This window comes from Pelecanus crispus, chromosome Z (genome assembly GCF_030463565.1).
Source record: "Pelecanus crispus isolate bPelCri1 chromosome Z, bPelCri1.pri, whole genome shotgun sequence".
Classification (NCBI taxonomy): Eukaryota; Metazoa; Chordata; class Aves; order Pelecaniformes; family Pelecanidae; genus Pelecanus; species Pelecanus crispus.
In genome coordinates this window covers 46,011,203-46,031,801 of record NC_134676.1, presented here as the reverse complement: position 1 = coordinate 46,031,801, position 20,599 = coordinate 46,011,203, and the positions used below count along the sequence as shown (strand labels likewise).

Here is a 20,599-nt window from a genome sequence, read left to right as displayed (position 1 = left end):
AATAATAAAATTCCCAAACTTTTTTTTTAAACTCTAAAGTAATCTTAACTTGGTCTAGTCATTTATCTATTGATTTTCTGTAACTTGATCACATGCTTAAATGGCAAGACCCTTGTCTCTGTAGGAGTGTTTAGCAGAATAATTTGTTTACCATCAACTAGTCTTTCATGGTTATCAATGGAGATTTAGATGTGGGCAGATGTCAGATTGTCATTCCAAGTGAATAAGGAGTAAAATGAGAAGCTCCACTAAATCCTAAACATGTACTTGTGGCCAACGATTTTATTTTGTGTGCTGGTATAGAATTTAGTTAATGAAAACCATCCCATAAATGCAAAGAATGTGTATCCATAAACTGTGCTGAAACAAAAAAAAACTTCCTGACAGTAAATGTCAGAAAGAAATGTGGGAAGAAAACCCCTCCCCACCCTATACTTAGGCAGTTTGGCCCTGATCCAGTAAATTACTGAAGAATATTCTAAGTTTTCTTAAAGTTAACTTGAAAATGAAGTGATTTCTTTGTGCAAAATGTCTCCGTGGTTACTGGAATAGATTCAATCTGGTAAAGTGGGAGGTTGTGTAGACTAGCTAATCACTGAAATATATGTGTGTGTGTAGTATAACATTTAGTCTATTTGAAATGTGTTTTAAGCAATTTTAATTTTAAAGCAGAAATTGGAGACTTTGATTAGGTTATCGATGGCAAGTAGTTAAAGAATTTTTTTTTACTGGCTTATGATATACACTCTCATATACTGATAATAATTAAGTTGTTAACAAACATATGCCATCTAATTTCCCCTAATTTATACACTGAGATTTTTATAAAAAGTTGCAAAAACATAATTGTTTAGAGTAAAACAGTACTTTGAAAGCTATACTATGTTTAAATCTGTATGATGTTTTACTACCTTATTTTCTTTTACATTTTGATTTTGGTTTGTTGAAAACTAATTGTCTGTCTTTCCCTGGAACTAAGGAGCAGGTGAGCAAGAGGTCTTGTAAGCAAAATTAAAAGTCACAGACTTTGTTATGATTGGATAAGTGTGTGGAAGAGGTATGAATTGTGTTACGTCAGCATCCTACTCACAGAATTGGTTTTATAAACAGTTGAGGTTGAGACAGTCTCTGGATGAGTATGCTGCCTTGTCATTTACAGACTTAGCCACTATGATTCTCTAGAACTGGCTGTTTATTTTGTAGTAAAAATGTTCTAAAAATACTAGACCTGTTTGTGTTTTATTGTCGATCATTTAATCTAGAAGATATGGGACACAATAAAACTCTTAAGCCTTCAGGCAGGATTTTTAACAAAATACTGCTAAAAAATATCTGGACGAATTTGGTTTGGACTCAGCTGCTGAAAGCTAGTGAACAAACAAATTAATTTACATTTAAACAAATCAGAGCAATGTGTATACCTTGCTTTCTGAGGACTCTGTTTAAATAATTGAGGAAGTAATTTGGGATGTTAGAATCCTACCTATTTAAAGAAGGAAATAGTACCTATTGTATAGCATTTTTATTTTTTTAATAATGATTGGAAATCATGTTATCTAATTTATCATTAATGTTGTAATTGATTACACAGTTTGAAGTATTATTAAAGCCAGGTTGGAAGTAGAATTTGTACTCTTTGTGTTGAAAGCAATGGGCCATCTGACTGTACAGAGAACACCTAAGAACAAAATTGATGTACAGACTCTTGAAATCATTGCCATACACGAAATACTCATTCCAAAATCTGATAAAATGCAAAGACGAAACAGCACTTACTTCTAATGCTTCCTCTGAATAAGATAGTTTTTCTTAGTATACCTGCTTTTTCTTAGCAGAGCTGAGGAAATCTGGTTCCTGTTGAAGCAGATGGAAAGGTCAGAAATAAACCTGTTACTTGACCAGATTTCAGAAATTTACCCTTGGGTATCCACGTTGTGTGAATTCCAGCAAATTCACATAGATTATAATTTTCAGCAAAATGTCATTAATGATCTCTTCCCCCAGAAGAATGACATTCTGTGTTTCAAGGAGAATATACTAAAGATACTTCAGGATAAATGATAGATCCTTCTGTTCCATCCTGCTCTACCTGTTGCTTTGACTGACTCATCCAAGTTGTCAAAAAGAGCCCAGGAGTGTCACTGGGAAGTTCTAATCAGTATCAGGTTTGAATGTCTCATCCTAGTGAAACCATCCATCTCCTCTCTCCAAAATACATTGCCCGTGTTGATTTTCACATCTGCTTCTGAGGACATTCAGAATCATAAATACTTTGGAGAGAGTGTGTTGAGAAGTTTCCAGAAACAAATTGGTTTATCTGGGTCCCCTGGAATGTCTTTGAAACTGTGTCATAAATTCCAGGACAGTTGCTACACAAATACAGTTACTAGCATAAAACTTGTCATGTGGTCCTGTAATAAAAATCAAGTGCTATTTCTGTGTTGATGTGTAATTTTAGACGTAATTGTGCCTTTAATTCAGGTTTCTATATTTTTCCCCATCGACATGAGCAGGGAGATATTTCCTATTACAGAAAGAAGGGGAAAAAGGCTTCAGAGCTTTTGGATCTCTGTTTAGTAAAGGCAGTATCAGAAGACTAAGGGACCTCCTCCCCCTATCTGGAGTTGTGGACACTAGCTGAGTTGGTATCTGCCTCGTGCTGTGCTGCTTATCTCAGTGGAGGCGCAAATTCTGCTCCAGGAAAATAATTTCCAGGCTTTTGTAGATGCATGTGCTCCAAGAGATGGTTGTCTCTGAGGAACAAACTTCATGGAGTAACTCAACAAATCCCTTGTAGCTCATGGAAATCAGCCTTCATTACTGAAAGATGAATATCAAAAGAGTTGGCTTAGCTTAACTGGAAGTGGTATGTGGGAAATGTTTTTCAGTTGCTTAGTCCCCTTTAGATACAGGTGGACGGTAACCAGGGAACGTAGTGACTTGTTTCTCCATTTGTGTTCTCAGAAGTCTTTAGTTTCAAGTCTATTTGCATTCCCTCCACTTCCCCTGAGTGAATTAATAAGGGACAGCCTTATAGCCAATCTATAAATCATAGAATCATAGAATCATAGAATCATAGAATCATCTAGGTTGGAAAAGACCTTTAAGATCATCCAGTCCAACCATTAACCTATACTACCAAGCCCACTCTAGACTAATCAAGGGTAGACCAGACTAAACCATATCCCGAAGTGCCACATCTACCCGTATTTTAAACGCCTCCAGGGATGGTGACTCCACCACCCCTCTGGGCAGCCTGTTCCAATGCCTGACCACCCTTTCCGTAAAGAAATTTTTCCTAATTTCCAGTCTAAACCTCCCCTGGCGCAGCTTAAGCCCATTTCCTCTTGTCCTATCGCTAGCTACTTGGGAGAAGAGACCAACACCCACCTCACTACAACCTCCTTTCAGGTAGTTGTACAGAGCGATAAGGTCTCCCCTCAGCCTCCTCTTTTCCAGGCTAAACAACCCCAGTTCCCTCAGCCGCTCCTCATAAGACTTGTTCTCCAGACCCTTCACCAGCTTCGTTGCCCGCCTCTGAACACACTCCAGCACCTCAATGTCTTTCTTGTAGTGAGGGGCCCAAAACTGGACACAGTATTCCAGGTGCGGCCTCACCAGCGCCGAGTACAGGGGGACAATCACCTCCCTGCTCCTGCTGGCCACAGCATTCCTGATACAAGCCAGGATGCTGTTGGCCTTCTTGGCCACCTGGGCACACTGCTGGCTCATGTTCAGCCGGCTATCTACTAACACCCCCAGGTCCTTTTCGGCCAGGCAGCTTTCCAGCCACTCCTCCCCAAGCCTGCAGCGTTGCATGGTGTTGTTGTGACCCAAGTGCAGGACCCGGCACTTGGCCTTGTTGAACCTCATACAGTTGGCCACGGCCCATCGATCCAGTCTGTCCAGATCCCTCTGCAGGGCCATCCTACCCTCGAGCAGATCGACACTCCCACCCAATTTGGTGTCGTCTGCAAACTTACTGAGGGTGCACTCAATCCCCTCATCCAGATCATTGATAAAGATATTGAACAAGACTGGCCCTAAAACAGAGCCCTGGGGAACACCGCTCGTGACCGGCCGCCAACTGGACTTAACACCATTTATCACTACTCTCTGGGCTCGGCCACCCAACCAGTTCTTAACCCAGAGAAGAGTATGCCTGTCTAAGCCGTGAGCTGCCAGCTTCCCGAGGAGGATATTATGCGAGACGGTGTCAAAAGCTTTGCTAAAGTCGAGGTAGATGATCAGAGCAGTAAATGTTAGATCAGGCCTCCTCCACTACAAAACCTGGTAGATATGAAGCACTGTGTTTACACTGATAAGGTAAATGATTTTATGTCTTCATGCAAATGCTCCTAGGATTATCTGCCTGTTAAGGATACTAGAAATCTCTGTGCAGCAGTGGATGCTAAATTGAGTTAGCTAGAATATTGATCAGTATAAATTGTATCAATAAAGTAAAGCCACTGGCAAGGTTGTTCAAGGAAGTTGGTCATTGTGAGGACTTTATGATAATTCATTAATTCAATTTCAGGCTGAAAGGGATTATGTCGCAGAACTTTAATCCAAGGCCAAGGGGATGGATGTATAGGATGTATAGGATAAACAACCCCAGTTGCCGCAGCCGCTCCTCATGATACTTGTTCTCTAGACCCTTCACCAGCTTCGTTGCCCTTCTCTGGACACACTCCAGCACCTCAATGTCTTTCTTGTATGGAGGGGCCCAAAACTGGACACAGTATTCCAGGTGCGGCCTCACCAGCGCTGAGTACAGGGGCACAATCACCTCCCTGCTCCTGCTGGCCACGCTATTCCTGATACAAGCCAGGATGCTGTTGGCCTTCTTGGCCACCTGGGCACACTGCTGGCCCGTGTTCAGCCGGCTGTCGACCAACACCCCCAGGTCCTTTTCGGCCAGGCAGCTTTCCAGCCACTCTTCCCCAAGCCTGTAGTGTTGCATGGGGTTGTTGTGCCCGAAGTGCAGGACCCGGCACTTGGCCTTGTTGAACCTCATACAGTTAACCTGGGCCCACTGATCCGGCCTGTCCAGATCCCTCTGTAGAGCCTCTCTACCCTGAAGCAGATCAACACTCCCGCCCGACTTGGTGTCATCTGCAAACTTACTGAGAGTGCACTCGATCCCCTTGTCCACATCATTGATAAACTTATTAAAGATAGGAATATATTAATATGGTAAAGATATTAATATTAAAGATATTATCATCTAGTCTGCACTGATATTGGGGATTGCCCTGGCCCAGATGCAGGACCTTGCAGTTGGTCTTGTTGAACTTCCTGAGCTTTGCACAGGCCCACTCCTCAAGCCTGTCAAGTTCCCTCTGGATGGCATCCTTGCCCTCAGGCAAATCAACTGCACCACATAGCTCGGTGTCATCCGCAAACTTGTGGAGGGTGCACTCAATCCCACTGTCCCACTCAATCCTATCCCATTGATGAAGATACTAAATAGTTTTGGTGCCAATATGGACCCTTGAGGGACACCACTCGTTACTGGTTTCCACTTGGACATTGAGCTATTGACTGTACCTTTTTGGACACAGCCATCTAGCTGATTTCCTATCGATTCAACAGTCAATTTGCCAAAGGTAAGAGTGAATTGTCAATATTTACTTATCTTTCAGACAGCTCTCTGCTAATGCAATATATAGTAGTAAGAGAATTATCACTTACGACCAGAATGATGTACAGTAAATGAGGTACATTTTCTAGAGAGAAGGAGAACTTTCTGGACATGTTTTGGACCAAAGAAAGCATTTAAATCTTAAAAGATAAATGCTTTAAATTATTGTTACCAAATCTCTTAACCTTTGTTGCATGTAGGTATGTCTCAGGCTTTGCACTGGCAATAGCATCTGTAAAATTAAATATAAAAACCATAGAGCTGAATTCTAAATGTTTTTCACCTTTAATACATACCTTTCTTTTACATATACCGAATATCTCCTTTCATCTTGACTACAGTATCTCCTTACCCCTGTTTCCCTTGGCCCCTTCTGGCTGTTCAGAGGTTTTGTGTGTTCCAAAAAAATGACTGAAGTGATCTGTAAAATCTGAGCATGGATGTAGTAAAGTGCTCAGAAAAGGAGAAACGAACAAAAAACCAACCAACCAACGAACTAAACAAAAAAACCCAGGAAAGCGTTGCAGGCCATATGCAGGCTGTGATGATGTGTAGTAATTTTGTCTTGTCTTTTCCTCTATTGAGTTAACAATGACTGTTACACAAGGGTAGGGGAAAAGTAGTTTTGAAATTACTCTTCACATAAAGAGTGTTTTTTTAGTTTTACCCTTAGGAAAATTCTGGTTACAGAGAGGGTCACTAGGTAATATCTTTTGTAGTGTTACAGGCGAATATATGGTGTTTTAAGCTACTCCCTCAGGTAGCTGTCATTAGCTGCCATGTCAACCTGTCAAATCCTTTTCAGAGCTTTTTATGTTTATACTTCTCACTGGTGAACTTTTTTGCAAGTCTTTCATTGAGCAATCCAACAAACTTTGTACTTTTCAAGCACCCCTCCTTACCTCTAGCAGAAGTAGCATCCCAGGTTTGTTGTGGCTAACTCCTCGTTTATTGTGTTTTCAACTTGCAGTCTTGATCCCTTATCTCATTCTACTTGGTAAACCATCCTATTTTGTAGGGCCCACTTGTCTGAACCGTTGATAGTGTTCTGAAAACAAATTTTAACTTTAGCAATAGTTGCAAAGGACAAACAGTTCCCTATTAACAAATTGATTAAGGGGTGTTTGGAGATTGTACAGTTTAATAGATTTTGGTGTTCACTTTTGACTGTATTTAGGTGCTTGTACATTTTGAAAATCCACCTTTTTATGTCTTTTTCTTAAGAATGCAAAAGTTGCACATAAATTACTTCTTTGAAACTGTGTGTTGCCACAGCATTTTCCTTCCTCCTTAGTTTTAGGGAAGTCGCTAGATGGCAGTAAACCAGCAGTTTCTCCTTTTGAGGGCTATTTAGGAAAAAAGGTTTACAATGAAAGAAAAGGGTATTTAGGCATTTAACATAAGTCTGCAAGGTAGTAGAATAATCCTAAACAAACGTACAATAAATAAGGTGCCCCAAATGCTTGTTATTTATTTTGATAGTAATGAATTTTCTTAGTCCTCTGGTGTGCTTCTGCTGATTGTATCTTCTCTCTCACATTAATCAAACATGGAATACATCTAATTCCAGGACTTCTAAAGCAGTTGCTTAGGGATGTTCAACAAAAGCGTGCATAAATATTTGGTTTGGATTTCTGAAAGCAGAAAATGAGCTAACAGATTTTTATTTTTTTAGTTTTGAATCTTAGAATCATAGAATCATTTAGGTCGAAAAAGACCTTTAAGATCATCCAGTCCAACCATTAACCTACACTACCAAGTCTACTCTAAGCCAATCAAGGGTAGACTAGACTAAACCATGTCCCAAAGTGCCACATCTACCTGTGTTTTGAACACTTCCAGGGATGGGGACTCCACCACCTCTCTGGGCAGCCTGTTCCAATTCTTGACCACCCTTTCCGTGAAGAAATTTTTCCTAATTTCCAACCTAAACCTCCCCTGGTGCAGCTTAAGCCCATTTCCTCTTGTTCTATTGTTATCCACTTGGGAGAAGAGACCAACACCCACCTCACTACAACCTCCTTTCAGGTAGTTGTACAGAGCGATAAGGTCTCCCCTCAGCCTCCTCTTCTCCAGGCTAAACAATCCCAGTTCCCTCAGCCGCTCCTCATAAGGCCTGTGCTCCAGACCCTTCACCAGCTTCGTTGCCCTTCTCTGAACATGCTCCAGCACCTCAATGTCTTTCTTGTATTGAGGGGCCCAAAACTAGACACAGTATTCCAGGTGTGGCCTCACCAGCGCCGAGTACAGGGATCTTTCATCAGATCCCTCTTTTAAAATGAATACATAGAGTGAAACCCTGTAAGACCATGGAATTCACAGAGCTTTTGTCTGAACTTTTAATTACATATTTTTAAAATGAACATCTTTTTCAGTGTTTGCTAATCCTGACCCTCTGTTACGAAGGTTTTTATACCTATTGCCATATGGACTGTAATTTAGTTTATACTTTAAGTGTCAATGATATAAAACCCTGAAATGAACTTCTGGAAAGGGAATGTAGCTGCTGTTATATCCACATGGAGCAACAGAAGACAGGAAGAAAACAGCAACAAGTTCAGAGCACATCATTTGATAAGCAACATAAAACTACCTCTGCTCAGTTGTGACAGCAGGATGCAAAAAACCTGCTCAAGATTTCACACAACAGTTTTTCATAAATGAGTTCAGTTGGGAAGGTGCTGGGGTGCAAGATCTGTCCAAAGGCAGCAGAGCTGTAGTATAGCACTGAAGAACTAGGAAAACGTGAAACCAGAGTACTATGTTCAGAGTCCTCTATACGTGTCTGGAGAACCAGTGTATCAAATGTGTTAATCTGACTTCACTCTGAATCTATCTTCAAAGGATTGTTTTTATATGATGTATTCAAAAGGTTTTATTAAATGTGACTTAAAGCATTCCGTAGTGAAATTGGTAGAGAAGTAAATGTCGAACTAAAATTTTATCATTATCTTTTCAAGATAATGAGGAAATTAAGCAAATTAAATTATGAGGCCAGACCCTGAATCCCATCAAAAACACTGGGGCCTCTTGAAGGAGTGATATGGAAAAGTAAATGCTAACTTTGTGCTTTCTCTTCTTGATCACAGTACTGATCAAGACTACAGGTGAGTTTTTTGCTATGTAGCAACGTGACTACTGCTATCCAGATGATATCAGACTGAAATGGCTCCCAGAGAACTGAAACCTACCTAAGGTCTGTCTGGTTTTGACACAGATGGCCTCCATTGCTGTTGCACAACTACTGAAATTGTGTGGTGTGTGAATCCATATTTGATCCTAGCAGCTGCAGCCTTTTCCTATGGTTGATGGGAGCTGCCTGCTCCTCTGCGTTGATGGTGTGAAATGGCCCAACCAATCAAAAGATCTTACCCCAGATACAGTTCCATAGCAGTCGGTTCTTTTCACACAGCATGTTGTAGCCTAATACTTCTTTTTATTGCCCTTCTGTTGGTTTCTCACAGAGTTTGCTGTGCCATCTCCTTTCTTCTTCTAAGTGGGAAAGTAATGAAGCTGAAACCACTACATTCATATCAACTCTTGGCTACACGTCAGCAGATTATTATTGTCACTTAGTTAAAAATGTAAGTATTTTGTGCAATTGAGTTTTTGTTAATAATAAATCACCAGTTTATAAGCATATACATGGAGCTGTCATTGTTATAAGGAACATGAACTGAACTTTGTTTATCTTTTCTTACCTCAGTTACTTTTGTAGCCTTTTAAGGGAAAAAATGAAGTGGGAGATCTCTGGACAAATGAGAAAATTTTTTGTTAGATTATACTGTAATAGATGTTCATAAAACAAAATTCCTGTTGCTGTTGTGTTATAACAAAAAAAGTCTGCCCTATCATTATTTTTTTCCCTGTGAAGTTTAAATTATATAATTATTTTGTGTATTAGAACATAACTTTTTGAATGTTTTCTTTGACTGTATGCACTGCATTTAAAATGGTAGATGAGCCCTAAATCTTAGGAAAAGTGCCTTTTACATTTAATATATAAAAATAATGGGAATAATATTTCATAATATGTTGACTTAAATTAGATAAAGCACATTCAATTATTAATAATGCTCTTCTGAAAGTTTTACCTCAACTCTTGGGGAAGCAGAGCTAAAATAAACAGCTGCTTAGTTTTCAGATGTGGAAGGTATATAATGTGTGTTCAAAAAATGTTTTGCAGCATAGTTTATTCAGTGATCTGGACAGCTTTAATTTGGCACCAATAATTAAAAAATTTAAAAATCAAACTGAGTGAATAGAGAAAGTTATTAATCTCTACAGTATGCCAGTCACACAGAGAACCATGCAACTAATGTCTGCTTATTTGCAGTGTGTGTGATTTGTTTTATTTTATTTTACTTCATTTTATTTTATTTTATTTTATTTAACAGATGGTCTTTTCATTAGTAACAGAACTCAGAGGAAATCAGCTCAATGGTTTTAATATTCAGGGGAGGTAGGTATTACCTAAACATAATTTTCATATGTTTTAGTTTGGATCATGACAGTTCAGTGAAGACCTTTTTACAGTCTTGGGCAACTTAGGCTTCAGTTGGAAAGTTTTGGATATATGTGTAGATAATTTCAAGTGTGGACAAGCTTGTTAAGTTGTGCTTCCCACAAGAGTTTTTTATACTTAAACTGAGAGTCATAGAATGGTTTGGGTTGGAAGGCACCTTCAAAGTTCATCTAGTCCAACACCCCTGCCATGGGCAGGGACATCTTTCACTAGACCAGGTTGCTCAAAAGCCCCATCCAACCTGACCTTGAACACTTCCAAGGATGGGGCATCCAGAACTTCTCTGGGCAACCTGTTTGTGTCTCACCACCCTCATTGTAAAGAATTTCTTCCTTATAACCTACCTAAATCTACCCTCTTTCAGTTTAAAACCATTGCCCCTTGTCCTGTCACTACAGGCCCTGGTGAAAAGGTCTCTCTGTCTTTCTTATAAAATCCCTTTATGTATTGAAAGGCTGCCGTAAGACCTCTCCAGAGCCTTCTCTTCTCCAGGCTGAACAACCCCAACTCTCTCAGCCTTTCTTCATAGGAGAGGTGCTCCAGCCCTCTGATCTTAATTCATGGCCCTTCTCTGGACTCGCTCCAACAAGCCCATGTCTTTCATGTGCTGGGGACCCCGAAGCTGGACGCAGTACTCCAGGCAGAGTCTCACAAGGGTGGAGTAGGGAGGCAGAATCCCCTCCCTCAAACTGCTGGCCATGCTTCTTTTGATGCAGCCCGGGATACAGTTGGCTTTCTGGCCTGTGAGCATGCATTGCTGGCTCATATGTAATTTTTTCATCTACTAGTATCCCCAAGTCCTTCTCTGCAGGACTGCTCTAAATCCATTCATCCCCCAGTCTGTACTGATACTGGGGTTTTCCCCAATCCAGGTGCAGGACCTTGTACTTGGCCCTGTTGAACCTCATGAACTTCATAATCATAATGTTGTCTGCTATATGCATCCTTATAACCAAAGTTAAATGGCAGTTACTATAAGAAAAAGCAAAAAAATCTTTCCAAAGGAAATTTTTTCCCTGTTTGTGTGAGTGATAGTTTAATATGAGAGAATAGTAGTTACTTTGCAGTTGTTATTAATGATAAAATTCGTCCATGCTTATTTAAAGAATCTCTCATTTTCCTTCCATTAAGTTCCATGATGTGGTAACAAACAGTACTGTGGCAATACTGTGTGTTTCATATACAACTATTTTAAATGTACCCAAGCACATAGTATTTCCACCCTTTAACTGATTCTTTGGCCTGGTTTTCTAAGGATGAAAGTCTGAGAAAGTGGGTGGGAAGGAAATTGCAATGTGTTCTGGTCAGATCTCCAATCCAGATTATCAGGAGATGCTAATAATCGCTTGCAACATTGTGTGGGGTGTTTCTACATGTCTATGTGTAGTCAGTGAGAATAATCACCTTCTTCATCCATCCATACGACAGAAATACAGTGAATTAAGCCAAAATCTCTGACCATAAAAAAGGGAATACGTTTGCCTAATGCTACTGTTGTCACTATTTTTGACATGATTGTGCCTTTTCACTGTGTAATCTGTGCCTTTCCACTGATCTTGAAATGCAGATCATAGTCTTTTGTTGATACTTTAAAAATTATTGTATTTGAGTATGTCAGTAGATCCTTTTGATCGCATGTAAATTAAGTGTATTCCAGCTAAAAAACAAAAGCAAAAATAAGGGTAGATATTTTTAATATAGACTATATACTGAAATTGTGTCTTCTCTTTTAAATGTATGACTCTCCTGTGCATATTCTATTGGTCTTCAGAGTCAAAACTGCTGATATGATGACCACATATTTAACACCACATAGCCTGTAAAGTTACAGGAAAGAGGAGGCTGATTGAAGTATCTTTCTTACATCATGAGCTAATAGCCTGGCTATTTTTCTGCTTTCCTTCTTGCACATAGGTGTTTTTGTAAGGAAGAGTAGATGAGCTGAATTAACTTAGAGCTGACTTTAGTACCAAAATCATGGACACAGTTAGTGAGGAGTATCACAAAGTTTTGTTCAAGGTAGAGAACAAACACACATGTTTTATAAAGTAGGGTGAAGCACACTTAGCTGAAAAGCTGATGAGACTGTTGGGAAGAGAAATGCCTGATTGGTACCAGGAAAAAAGGAAAATTTTGAACTTAGGTGGATTTTTGAGTGTAGAAATTATGATGTGGCTGGTTTTTCAAGTTGCAGAGACAAATGTAGCTTGCAGTTAGAGGTGTACATTGTCTTATTTCTCCATTCAGTGATGCTTACAGCAACACAGATGACAATGTCTGTGTAAATTAATTGCACACAGTGGAATGCACTGTGCGGTATTCTCCAAGAACATATTTTGAAGATTATATAGAGGAAGAAGAAAATTGCCTTTGCAGGGTTTTTCTTCCAAAGTTAAAAGTAAGAGTAAAGTAAACTGCTAAAGTTTGCTAATCCTGGGTAAGGAATTGGAAATAGAATTTTGTGAAAGGGACTGATTTAAAGAGTCTCAGGTCTGTGAACTTTACATGTATATCCCGAGAAACACAACTGCACAATAAATATCAGCCCAATAATTACCATTCCTACAGAAACATTTTTCATAGTAAAACTGCATCTCTAAGTATTTCAGTGTAGGAAACCTTAAACACGTATTTGGTTAGGTACTTACTCAGAAATTCGAGTCTTTGAAAATGTGCCATGTTTTATTTCTCTCATTGTGGAAACCACAATGGTACCCCGTATCCACAAATCATAGCACTTCTGTCACAGCATATGCCAGTGATCATTAGGCAACATCTGTTTGGGAGTAGCTTTAATACATGCAGGGCAATAGAGTTAGCTCTTACTCAAAGCAGCCTGTAGTGTAATTCCTGTCTCAGCTCTTCACAGAGTGTACTGGTGGCTCCCCAGAGAAAACAGCTCTGGGTTCTTGAAAAAAAATGCACCCCTTCTAGTGAACAATGCAATCAAGATAAACTTGCAGCAACTCAAGGAAGCCTTTTACAAACAATCTAGCACTTGTTGATTTGCTAGAATTCCATATTTTGGAATTCTTGGTCTTCATAAATGTCTTCCTGTCAAAACTGCATCTAGAAAAATCTGCAGTTTCATGTGCTAGAAACTGTATATACCCTGGGAAACTTGTGATTTTCTTTTGCAATTGTTATTTCTTATATTGTGTGCCATTTTCCTTTTTGTTTATGTTCCAAAGGTTCCATGTTTTGTTTATGTTCCAAAGGTTCCCCTGTCTTCAATTATTTCCAAGCATGTAGTTTTAGCGAGCAGGACAAGTGAGTGGTTCATATGTTAAGATCCAAAAGTGCTACATACTCCTTCAGCTGTAGATCTGCAAGACAAAAATTTTTCAGCTGAGCATTTGAATACAATAGGTTTCGTATTGTTTTTTTCATAGAAGTTGTCTGTGTTGAGAGGACAGAGGTCAAGGAAACAACAGGAGGCCTTAAAAGCAACTAGGTGGTCTCTTGTGAGGGGCTAGCAAACCTACATGGGAGCTGTGAATCTGCAGTCTTCCTTACCTGTGCTTCACTGATCCTGGGAAAGACAAAGCATTCCCTACTAGGAAGGGTGTGATTACTGAGGGAAAACAACTGGCTGCACTTCAGAATTGGACTGATATCGTGGCACTACAATATCAAAATTTTACCTGACTTCTTAAGAGTCTTCAGACAATATGTAATGACATGTCAACAGTCATTCCAATAAATAATTTTTTTGCAGTTAGGTATGCATCTCTTACATTTAACCTTCTGTAATTAATTTAATCTTCTTTTACCTGATCAGTTTAGAAATTAAAGTTTTGACTTTTCTGAAATACAAACTGTATGTATTTTTCCCTCAGAGTTCCAGCCAGTCGTGTGAATGCTGTGTCCCTTTTCTGTCTCCCTCTTGTTACTTTGCCTGATCTAACTCCATTGCTGGAAACTCTCCTTCTTTACCATGGAGGTGCATCAAGAGAAATTCTCAGTTCAGAGTTTCTGGAGGCTGTGAATGAGGCATTTTTAAAGTAAGTATCATGGTCTGTATGATTGTTATGCTCTTTTCATAAAGATTATTAATGCAATTAAACGTCTTTTCTCTGGCTTTGTATGCTGAATGCACTGTACATCTGCATTCTAGTAAAATATTTCTCTTGCAGTTGAATAGCAGACTTCAGGTTGTAGACAAAAGCAGAATTTTAAATTGCTGATGCACAAATTACGGCATAACAGCTTTAAATATTGACTGGAACTTTTCCCCACCCTTTTTCTAAAACGGAGGTTAAAGTCTTCAGTAGATTTTACGAATTTTGTGAAAGATATGATCATTTTTCATAGAAATGTTATTTACCTTTCATAGGGGTATCAACATTCCCAGCTTAATGTCTGGGAGACATCTTTATTTTTCTGTGCACAAGATAGATCCTTATGTTTGAGTGGTTCCATATTTCTCTCTCTCTTTTTTTTTTTTTGGTGAAATTAGTTCTCAAGATTTTAAATTCTCCTGTTTTTCAGCAGATTATTTTTAATGAGTCCGATAGGAGCAATTTGTGAAATATAACTTTGCTTGTTTTGCTGCCACTAAAACCATGGTTTTGATATAATCAGTCTATGAATGAAAACGAGCTGAGTGAAGCTGAACATCAACAAGATTGGCTACCCGAGGGAAGGAAAGATGTCAGGGAAACCACAGCCTACTTTTGGTTGAGAGTGGCTTTATTCAAGTTGTAGCTGAGGGACTGTATTATAAACAATTACTTTTATACTAGAAAAGATCCTTTGTGAACACTTCACCTCAGTTAACCCTTTGTCTCCTTTTTAATCAAAGTTTTAATTGCGTCCTCTATACCCAGCATCATAATTTCTTAGATGTTGCAGTGAAGATTGTTATATTGCTCCATTGAGGGCTCCAGCAGAAGTAAATAATTAATGGAAAAGCACAATTACTAATTTGTACACATGTAACTAGAAGCTGAGGAAAATAAGTGACAAAGGAATGTGAAGGTCTGTAGTGAAAGATGTGTCCCAAAAAAGAGAGCTATCTTTCACTTGTCCATCTTCCGTGGCTTCAGACTGGACATGTTCCACAAGAAGTAATGGAGTTTGGAAAACTTTCAGAGCAAGTTCACAGGTTCAGCATGGAAGGTCTATACTGATGTCAGTGAGCCAGTGGGCAGTCCATCATGACATACTTTTGCCACTTCATAATGTGAATCTGAATCCTTTAGATGGTCATAAAAGGTTCTTCTGACTGAAATAAACATCCCTTTGCTTAACTTTTAAACTACTTGTTTACCACAGTGAGCAAAGATAATTCATTTCATATGTCTCGAGTAAGTGAGTCTTGCAGGGCCCTTGACAAAAGTGTATGGTTTCCCTGAGAACAGATGTAGGCTCATATGTGCTTTGCATGGTATACTCCTGGCCTGTCACTGAATGTCAGGTGATCTTAACTTGAATGTACTTGTATTTTTTTTTTCCCCACTTTTAACAATTGAATTCAGTGTTCTCTAACTCTGTCATTGTGTTCTGAACACTTGTTTTCCTTCTGAACACGGGTGAAGCCTGCTCTGGGAAATAGGGCTACTAAATACTGGGAGTCGCAGTGCTCCACAGAATTCAGCACTGTCCCAGTGGGTCCGTCTGCAAGTTCAGGTGCAGAAGGATAATGACTACAGTTTACTTCCTATATGGTTTTCAAATCTCAGAGTTGGAACACCTCTATGTAAGCTTATTAGATTTCTTTTCCTAGCATAATAATAACTGCCATGCTACCAGAAAAACAAGAAAAAGGAGGATTGTGGCAAAATTAAATAATTTCTTGTCATTCTTAATTGACTTTGATGGGCATATGTGCTTTAACAGTGATACTTAATTAAACAGCATCTTGAAATTGAGCATTGCTTTACAATTTTGAAATTTTATGTACTTCAATATATTTCTTGTCGACAGATGTACACTTTTAAATTAGGGTATTACATAGTTAATGGCCTGAACAAAGCCAAGTGCCAGGTCCTGCACTTCAGTCACAACAACACCATGCAACGCTGCAGGCTTGGGGAAGAGTGGCTGGAAAGCTGCCTGGCCGAAAAGGACCTAGGGGCGTTGGTCGACAGCCGGCTGAACATGAGCCAGCAGTGTGCCCAGGTGGCCAAGAAGGCCAACAGCATCCTGGCTTGTATCAGGAAGAGTGTGACCAGCAGGAGCAGGGAGGTGATTGTCCCCCTGTACTCGGCGCTGGTGAGGCCGCACCTGGAATACTGTGTCCAGTTTTGGGCCCCTCAATACAAGAAAGACATTGAGGTGCTGGAGCGTGTCCAGAGAAGGGCAACAAGGCTGGTGAAGGGTCTGGAGCACAGGCCTTATGAGGAGTGGCTGAGGGAATTGGGGTTGTTTAGTCTGGAGAAAAGGAGGCTGAGGGGAGACCTTATTGCTCTGTACGACTCCCTGAAAGGAGGTTGTAGTGAGGTGGGTGTTGGGCTCTTCTCCCATGTAACTAGCGATGAGAGGAAATGTCTTCAGGTTGCATCAGGGGAAGTTTAGATTGGATATTAGGAAAAATTTCTTCATGGAAAGGGTGGTCAAGAATTGGAACAGGCTGCCCAGAGGGGTGGTGGAGTCACCATCCCTGGAAGCGTTCAAAAAACGGGTAGATGTGGCACTTTGGGACATGGTTTAGTGGGCATGGTGGTGTTGGGTTGATGGTTGGAATGATGATCTTAGAGATCCTTTCCAACCTTAATGATTCTGGTTTTGTTTTACTCTCATTAAAAAATAATCCATCCACCAAGCGAGGAAACATGAAATTAATTATTACTCTGCCCTTAATTAGTTTAGTGGTGGTCTTGGTAGTGTTAGGTTCATGGTTGGACTTGATGATCCTAAAGGTCTTTTTCGACCTAAATGATTCTATGATTCTATGATAGCTTTGAATGGAAAAAATACAGCTTTTCAATCAAAATCAGAATTCTGAAGGCTGATATTTAAACGAATTTATGCTAAAATACATACGTTGAAAACAGATCCTAAAATGGTGTTAAATCTTTCTTTCTGCTGATATTTTTCTTCTTTTTCAGTAGCTTTAGTTTGCATGTACTCTCCAGTCTAATTTTAGGTTTTTTGAATCTTAACTTGATTTAAGGCCAAGGCACATATTTCTTGCTATTTATGGGGGTTTTTTTTGTTTGTTTTTAACCTTTTAATTTGCAACTATCATGATAGCTGCAAAAATACTGCAGGGTGTTTTGTGCTGTGACATCTCTTCTTCATGGGTGGTTACTTTTAGTATATTTTGGTTTGTGCTGGTGCACGCAAATTACAGTGCTGTCTCAAAATAAGCAGTGCCTTTTATTTCCTAGTGATACAATACTATAGTTCAGCTGAACTGTAGCTGAAAGCTTTAGGTGAAGAGATAACTACCTTCTTAACCATTTATGTTTTAAAAGGTTCTGGTCAGTGTTGGTAGGCTGAAGACTTACCTACCTCTGCCTCGGTTTTGGGGTTTTTTTCTTATTTCTCTGCAAAGACAGGTAATACTTTGAGTTAGCCAGCAGTAACATTATCCAGGACCTTCTTGCTTATCTGTCAGCTGCTGACACTTTCTCAGCAGACCGGTCGTCTGGGTTTGGAGGAGCGCAAGTGTGGGGCAGGACCTTTCTCTAGAGAGGAAGGGAACTCCAGACTTAAACCTTCCGTTTCCATTTGCTGGGATCCATCATAACCAAATTTTACAGTTTTAAAGACATGTGGTAAGGTTTCATTTGTAGATGATGGTGATTCCCTGTTATTCTTTGCCATTATTATTTGATATTGAACAGAGTACTGTTAACAAGATTTTCTCCTTCTTGCTGATGGCTGATCTTAGTGTCTTCTTTTTCCCCAACATGCTTTTTTCTAAAAAAAAAAGGTACATTTTTGTCTTCCTTCCAGTCTCTCAAGGAAAACAGTATTTTTCTCTCTAAACCAGGAAGAAGATTTCCCTCCCTGAATCAGCTATCTTCAGCCTCTGGCTTCGTCACTTACCAAGCCTTGAAAAAGCTACATTGTATCTTTTAGACCAGCTGGTTTCCATTCAGTTGAATTCACTGGAAGAAGTGGCTTGTGTCATAAAAGATTCGTTACTGGTATGTGCAACATGTAGTACATTTGATACTGCTCTTTCAATGCTTCAGAAGTGACAGAGTTTTCAAATACGTTAGCATCTTTGAAGGAAATGGCTGTCATGTGGCATATAACTTGCTAATGCAAAGGCAAATCTTGAGTCTTACAAATGTCACTAAATTTTTAGTTGTTACACTGAATTGGCAGAAGAGAAAATAGATTTAATCCAGTGATGAAGAATGGGTGAAGAGGCGATAATCTGACTGGTGGGGATGCTGAGTACCTGCTCTGTCTTAAAAAATTATAAACTTTGGCCAGGGAGGATTTGAATCTGTTTTTACGTCAATCTCTGTACCCTTAGGAGTTTAGCAGTTTAAACAATTGAAATTCCTTGTAGACTGTTTTATTATGGACTGCTTAATTACTTGGTTTTGTTTGCAAAACTGAACAAAATTCTTAATACAAAATATTTGCTAAATTGTAATTAAAGTTTGTTTTCAAATGCTGTGTTACGCAGTGCACCAAAAATCTTCCCTATGAGAAAACATGACACAATACCTTTTCCAAAATAATGAGCTAGTTTGCCACACTAAGTGTAAATTTAATTGTTAATTACAGTGTGAAATAGCATGTGAGCTATGTACTTAAATGATGTATTTCATAAAATGAAGAGAACTAAAAAATAGCACGTGGTACCTTATTTTCAGCCCATGAAACTGCTTACAGAATATGTATTTTAGATAGGAAAAGAATGATATCTTTAAATGTTTTTCCTTTTTAATTGAATCTGCAAATTTATTCTAGGGATCCATTATCATACTTGCAAATCTTACAAGTGCTTGGCGTCAACAGCACTTCATATGTCGTCTGGGCATCTAGGTATTCCAGAAGGCAAGGCTATATACAAGGCCTGTGCCTAATTTTTCTGTATCAGATACACTGTGAGTTGAATACAGTATATAGTACCACAGATGGCTGAGGAAAAAATAAAAAATATCTAGGTTATATATAAAAAGAAGTAAAATCTTTGGTTTAATTATTGGTTTATTGTTGTTTATTAACAATGTTCACATTTACTTTGTCTTCACATCCTGATCCCTGAAAAAAATGGAACATTACTGTGCTAGCACGCTTAGGTGGTTCTTACTTGCCTCTCCTCCAGAGACTTTGTGCTTTCAAAGCAAGACACTCACAGAGTAGAAAGACCAGTGCAACAGCTTTGAATGCTGGTTTAGAGAGGACATCCTGTGGACAAGGAGTGGAATGAAGGGAGGCATAAAGAAGAAAGCAGCTGGAAGATGGATATTGCTGATAGGCATTGATAAGAGGGAGGGTGCATAAATGGGAGATGGAATACCAATTAAAAACAACAGGATGAGAAGCTTCAGAGAGGCAGTATAGAACAAAAATATTTGATCCAGAATTTGTGTTCTAAAATACTTAATGATACTTTGTACCACAGTACTATAAAGATACTGATGTGACGTTAGATCAGTCAGCACTTTCAATCCAACAGTATGATTAATTTAGCCTGCCTGAAAGACATTTGAATATTTCTTTAGGAATATGGGTATGCATTTTTGGCAGTTGTATTATGGTATTTGTAGCATGTGACCTCTGTTTGCCTTATGGATATAATAAAAAGTGGAATCATGAGACAAAACTTGATTTATACATTTTTTTCTGTTTGGAAGAAAACCTAGAGTACAAATAGGCAGAAATAGGTAAGTGATTTGATTGTAGTACATGATAAGAAGGAAATTTCAATAAGCTCATTCATAATTGCATTATCAGAGTTATTTATCTAAACAAAATATCTTGATAAAGCAACCAAACTGTACATAACCCTCATAGAGATCTATGGTACCCAGATAGTTGTAAACCACCGTACTTCTATTATGAAAGAAACTTGATATGCAATACTCTTATATTTTAATTCCAAGAGTAACTGTAGTGTGGTGGTCCACTAACTTGTGTTTTATATGGCATGCTATTAGGTTTGTAGTTTGGGGGCTAAACTGGAATTAATATTGGAAATTCTACAGTCATTCAGAAGTAATAAACAAATTAAGTGACCATCACAAACGATCTTTTAGCTTCTTCAAAATTTGGTGGGTGAGTGGATGTATTCCTTCCTGCAGTAACTTTAGGGTTTGTATATGTGTGTTAACAACTAAAATTTAAATAGATACACATATCAGAATTTATGCTTTACAAGAAATGCATGGATATGTATATAAACAGATTTTTAAAGCATGTAAAGCATGCAAAAAGAAATATGAATGCATCAGTGCCAGTTATAGTTTGTGTTTAGTTCTTAGATAGCTTTCCAAAGTAGTTTTACTTCTTTCAGA

General features: G+C 38.9%; 1 protein-coding gene across 1 annotated transcript in view; it reads left to right on the top strand.

Annotated features, from left to right (window-relative positions):
• The window catches only part of FANCC (FA complementation group C), a 72,287-nt gene that overhangs the window by 31,510 nt on the left and 20,178 nt on the right, over positions 1-20,599 (top strand). Inside the window, exons 4-7 of the mRNA XM_075726852.1 lie at positions 9,109-9,228; positions 10,042-10,106; positions 14,009-14,173; positions 18,112-18,268. Coding sequence (XP_075582967.1) covers positions 9,109-9,228; positions 10,042-10,106; positions 14,009-14,173; positions 18,112-18,268 — 507 coding nt within the window. The remainder of the gene's footprint in view (positions 1-9,108; positions 9,229-10,041; positions 10,107-14,008; positions 14,174-18,111; positions 18,269-20,599) is intronic.